General features: G+C 38.6%; 1 protein-coding gene across 2 annotated transcripts; it reads right to left on the bottom strand.

The window, feature by feature from the left end:
- Nucleotides 1-322: 322 nt before the first annotated feature.
- Nucleotides 323-3,390, bottom strand: LOC122303757 (protein ARABIDILLO 1). 2 transcript variants are annotated; one of them, XM_043115699.1, is made up of 2 exons: nt 1,325-3,390; nt 323-751 (listed from the first exon to the last, which is right to left on the bottom strand). In XM_043115699.1, exon 1 carries the CDS (start codon nt 3,112-3,114, stop codon nt 1,369-1,371), a length of 1,746 nt encoding a protein of 581 aa, XP_042971633.1. In that variant the 5' UTR covers nt 3,115-3,390; the 3' UTR covers nt 323-751; nt 1,325-1,368. The 2 variants fall into 2 exon arrangements, with proteins under 2 accessions (XP_042971633.1, XP_042971634.1); XM_043115700.1 differs by having other exon boundaries at nt 1,333-3,390.
- Between the last annotated feature and the right edge of the window lie 2,427 nt (nt 3,391-5,817).

Below are 5,817 nucleotides of genomic sequence, written 5' to 3'. Positions count from 1 at the left end.
TCACAAAACAAAAGACTTCCATCATTGCCATTGCTTCCCGTTACCCATTGCAATGGTAGGTAGGGACGCCATACTCAAAAAACAGAGGAAAAAAAGTGAGATCTAGAGCTGCTAAAGCTTTGGGCTTTGGGATTAGGTACTATAGGTTGCAAATGATGCCCGATTCTACCCTAAATAAAACAAACCACATCCATGTCAATCAATATGCATCATGATGATGCTACCCTCAAGTTCTCCTGCAAAGCAAACCAGACAAATGAATAATAGGAGGGGGATAAGATTACGCCACCACCACCACCACCGTCACATTGCAATACTTATGACAGTCAAAAAGCACGCCAAAAAATTGCACTCTTTCTAACTAAACCCAATGTCCATTACAATAGAAAAAGGACTCTTGAATATACATTATCAAACAAAAAAAAATACAACAAAACAAAAAAAAAAAACATGACAATCATCACAGCCTGTCTTACAGCTCCATGGGTGAATCAATAGATAAGATTGAAAGATAGGAAAAGCAAACGAGGATACTCCCAAAAAACCGCATCCATGCTTTCTTTTTTTGGTTACATGATATTAAAATAAGTAATTTTTTCTCAATTTTAACATATAAAATTAATTTAAGATATCAAGGTAAAAAAGAAGTTTGGAGTATACGAATTACGAAGTGTGTTTTGTTTGCTGCTTTGCTTATCCAAGAAAGTGCTCCCAAGTCTTCCAACAGTTAGAAAATCCAAATGTAGTCCTCCTGTAATAAAAATCAATACAAAATAATAATGCAAGGAAAAAAAAATACCAGATAAAATAAAAATTTAAGTATGAATGTGACACATGTGACGTGCAGTTAAGTCAATGGTCCAACATTCAACCGGCTCACGGGTCAACAGTTTAGACAAAACGTACGGTGCAAGATGGATGGCAGTTCTAGTAATTTTTATCTAGACTGTGACGGAGTCAGAGGTAGCTTTAACCAGACAGTTGAACCTTTATTGCTCACCGGGATCCAAACTGTCACGGTTCCTTTGAGTGTGACCAAATGGCATGATTCCTAAGACTTGGCACGTCAGCAACAAATGAGTAAGCGATGCACTGGGTCCAACCAAACTGGTCGATCGTGCGTACCAGAAGTGAATAGAATCTAAGGCTTGACGATGATGGAATAGAAGCTGCCATTTTAGGCCCTAGGCACAAAAGCAGGGTTCCGGACCCACTATCCACAACAGATGGGCACTATTGTCTTTTCACGGACTAGAATGTGCCATAATCTAAAAATAAAATAATATTTAACAAAAATTGTATGCTAAAGGACTCTGCTCCGAACCTTTTCACCTTTTTTTTGGCGGGTGGGGTTAGTTACTTTGTTGCTTATTCCCTCCAAGTCCTGCCGAGGATGGTGTTGATGATCCTATTGCCGGAAAGTCTCTGCAAGGCCTTGTGGGCACCGGCGACCTTCATCTCCGCCAGCCTCTGCAAGTGGTGGTGAGCACCAGCGGCCAACAGCCTCTTTCTACACCCGTGGCTGCTTCCTCCTCCCACCGTCGCCGCCACCACCATCACCGGAAACTTCTTGCTATACACCGCCTCGTTCTTGGGGTCCAGCATCTGCACCAGCCTCATCACGCTCTTCTCGTCCCTCACCAACTCTTTCCTGTTCGATCGCACTGTCAACAGGGACACCAGCGCCTCAGCCGCAGACTCTTGTAACCCCACCGGCTTAGGCGACTCCATTAGCTTCACCAAGGAACCCATGCAACCACCAATGGCTCGCTTGTTACCGTCGCTGATTGATAAACTGGCCAGTAAAGACGCCGAGATTTGCTGCAGGACAACGTTACCGTGCTTGACAAATTCGCCTAACTGTATAATGAATGTGGTCGATGAAGACAGAAGCCGAGCCGAGGGATCTAATTTGGAAAGAGAGCTTATAGCCCGCAGAACGGGTTCCAGGGTGTCCGAGTTTGAGACCTCTTGCATCGAATGCATTAATCTCTGCAGTCCGCGTTGTTGTACTATCAATGCGCGAAAATATTCGCCGGAAGAGGCCAATATGGCTAGGCAACTCGCAGCCTTTTCTTGCGCGGAGCTTGTGGCGCCCGAGCCTAATACTTGAATTAGTACCGGTACCGCTCCTTCCTCTGCTAGAGAGTTCTTGATGTCTTCCACATTAGCCACGTTTCTAATCGCACCCACAGCGTGCGTCTGAGTCACTAGAGACCCAGATCGACAGGCTTCGATGAGGACCGCAACGCCACCGTACGCCGATACGGCCCACGCATTCTCGGGATCTGCGGTGATGGCCTCTACCGCAGCCGAAGCTCTCTCTTTTAGGACCATTGACCCAGTCTCCAGAATCCGCAACAGAGGCCCCAGACCACCTTCTTCGAACACGCACTTCCTTGACTCGTCGTTTGCAGAGGCGAGCACCGATAAGGCCGCCGTAGCATGTTCTCGGATCGAGTTCTGGCCATAGTTGTTGAAATCCAGCAGGTGAATCAGATACCCAACGTTTCCCTCTTTGGCAACCAAACTGGCGGATTTCTCATCGTCGGAGAGAAGTTGAAGCAAGGATTCCAAAGCCTTCGTCTTACACTCGATTCCTCCGATTTGTAACCTGGTAAAAAGATCTCTGATAAAGAAGGACAATTCATCTTTGGAAGAACAGGGGCCCGGGTGAGAGAGAACGATGGCGTTGGATTGGTGGAGGACACCGGATCTGAGGAGCAAGTCGAGGTCGTGGAGGGAGTGGGAGAGAGAATTGGACGCCATGTCGAGGTCACTCTGCATGAGGAGCTTGCCGCCGGAGAAGGAGGAGATGGAGCAACAGTCGGAGAGGGAGCTGAGGCGCTGAAGAGTAGAGAGAAGGGAGGGGAGGAGAGACTGGAGAAGTGGGTTTTCTGACCAGTGAGGGGAGGAGGAGAGGGAGGAGAGAGAGGAACCAAGGGAGGTGAGCTTGGAGTGGATAACCTGCCAGCGACCGGTGAAGGATTTGATAGTGAGGGAGGAGAGAAGGACGATGGAGAGGATGTTGTTGATAAGGGCGAGGAGGGTTTGTGGGGAAGAATAAGATGAGGAGGAGGGTGGCGATGGCTTAGAGGGGGTGGGGGGATTCATTTGGTGGTAAGGGCTGGGTTAGGAAGTGGAAGATGGGTATGGTTGGAGGTGAAGTAGTCGGGGTGGTGAATACATGCGACGGATGGGGATCCGGGAAGGAAAGTTGGTGGGTGGTTTGCTTGGTGGGAAAGGAAAGGAAAGGAAAGGAAAGGAGAAGAAGGAAGGGGGGAAATGGAAGGGGGCTAGGGCTTTGACAGTGGGAATATGGAGAAAAGCAGCGACGGTTGGGACTGCACTGTGTTGCCTGTGGGGTTTTGAGTATTTGAGTCGAGAGAGAGAGAGAGAGATATTTTTGTTTAATTACCTTTTTGAGGAGAGAATTAAGATTGTACGAATATAAATTTATTTAGAGTGATTATTAACTTAATAATTATTTATTATCCCCCAACTCCACTCATTTCTTTCGTCCCCTGTTTTCACCCACTTGACCATAATAAATTAAAAGCTCTTCATAATTTCAAAAACATGCTAAAAAAAATAAAAATAAAAAAATCCCTTCCCGGGTTCAACGCTGGGGTTGGCATGGAGCATCAAAGAAAGACGATTATGGAGAAGGTGGCCAAAAATGCGAGAAGCTGGCTTCATTTTCCCCCTGTCCCGAGTTTTTCATATTTTCTATTTTTTTTTATATATTCCAATTATTTATTAGAATATCTTCCAACAAATTTTTCTTTCATAAAATAAATTAGTATAGGTTCTTGGAAAAAGCCATCACCATATTATTTAATTTTTGGATAAAGTAAAGTAAAACTCACATGACCATTTAATTTTAGAGAAATGATTTTTGCAGTCAGGAAATGCAGTCGGTATGCAGTCACTTTGAAAAAAATAAATTAATGTGGGACCTATATGAAAAAAAAAATTATTTTTATAACTTTTTTGTATTCATTCTGTACAACCATAAAAAAAATATTTTTATAATTTTTTTTATTCATTCCGTATAGCCGACTGCATCTAGCAAAGTCCTTAATTTTATATCTATTTTTTTCTTTATTGAACCATTTAATTCGATTAAAAAATTAGAGATAATGCCAATTGGCATATTAACTATTGAAATCTTTGTATGTTGGAAAGCCTAGGTGCAGGTGCATGGAACCGTATATGGATATTACAATATGATTAGATTTCTTTAGTTTATGGTATGGAATGATAGTTACATGATGAGTAATTTTAGATAAAGTCATGGATTGCATAATACTGTGCAATCTTTTAAAAAAATAGAATTTATTATTAAAATTTTATTTTTTTATGTGAATTCTGTATTTACTCACTTTTTTAAAGATGTTACATGACAGTTACACACTTTATGACTCTAAATATCATTTTTCTTTTTGGATAAAGTAAGTATTAATCCTCTGTATAGATATTTTTCAGATTCTTAAAATTATAATTTCACTTAAATTTATATTGGAGATAAATAGTAATCCAAACTATTTACCTATAAATTCATTAATATTTTGAAGGTTTTGACATTTTGTAATAAAATTATTGTAAAGAAAAGTAAGTCATTCTGAATAAGGGTGTAACTGGTCTGATTTGGTCCAGTTTTATACAAAATCTAAAATCAAAACGGTAACACCGATTTTATATTTTTTTAAATCGATTACGCATCGATTATCACCTAAACTAATACTTTCGGTTTTATCAGTTTTGATCCAATTTTTCGGTTTTAATATATTAAGTATATTATTATTACTAATGTATTTATCAAAAGAAATATATTGAAAATTTATTAAGCAATAAAATATATTTATTATATATATTTTATATTTAAAACATATGATCAAATAAATATTTATATTTAAAATTAAAATGTTATGTTATAAATTATAGTATATTATTTCATACATAATTATATATAATATTAAAAATTAATAATATATATAATATATGAACCGAACCGATCCGATATTAAAAAATGTAAAACCAATTCTTGACCTTATTTAATAGATTTTTATAATAAATGAACCGATTCCGGTCGGTCCCGTCTAAACTGATTTTTTCGATTTATATTTACCTCCCTAATTCCGAACATTCCTATTAACAGTCAGAGCAATTACATTTGTTTTCTTTTTTTTATTATTATTATTATTTAATTTTTATTTATGGGTCAGGCCTTGGCAGTGTGGGTCTAATGATATAGGTAGATGAGCTGGGCCAGAATTATAAATTATCAAGTGTTTTGGTTGGGTCTTGGTGAGGTCTAAGCCTGAAAAAGGTCATAAACAATTAAACATAATTGTCGGATAGACTGGTCCACCTTTGAACCTATTCTCATACCACTTGCAATTTATTGCCGTGCTTGTTTGAAACATAAGAATTGCACCCTATCAAGATCTTCAAACGTCAACTTGTTATTTTATAGAGATCTACTGTTGATGCTAATTTTTTAGCATGGCAATGACCCATTGGCTTGGTGACGGCGGAGTGACCAAAAAAAATGCATGCTAATGATTGGGAAAAATAAATTAGATAAAACATTTACATAATCCGAAATTAATATATAGATAAATATTATTAACAATCATAAAATACGTAAATGACACATATTTCTTTTGAAAAAAATAAGTAAATATGAGATCTACATTAAAAAAATTAATTTTTTTAATAATAAATCTCTTTTTTTTAAAAAAAAAAAAATACACGATAATTGTACAATCAATAAATGTATCTAGTATTATTCATATCTATATAATAGTATGT

Source organism: Carya illinoinensis, chromosome 3 (genome assembly GCF_018687715.1).
Source record: "Carya illinoinensis cultivar Pawnee chromosome 3, C.illinoinensisPawnee_v1, whole genome shotgun sequence".
Taxonomy (NCBI): Eukaryota; Viridiplantae; Streptophyta; class Magnoliopsida; order Fagales; family Juglandaceae; genus Carya; species Carya illinoinensis.
This window is presented reverse-complemented; position numbering and strand designations above follow the sequence as displayed.

Bases quoted from the DNA above. Each gene is read 5' to 3' on its own strand.
- LOC122303757 (XM_043115699.1), bottom strand. From the start codon at position 3,114: ATGAATCCCCCCACCCCCTCTAAGCCATCGCCACCCTCCTCCTCATCT.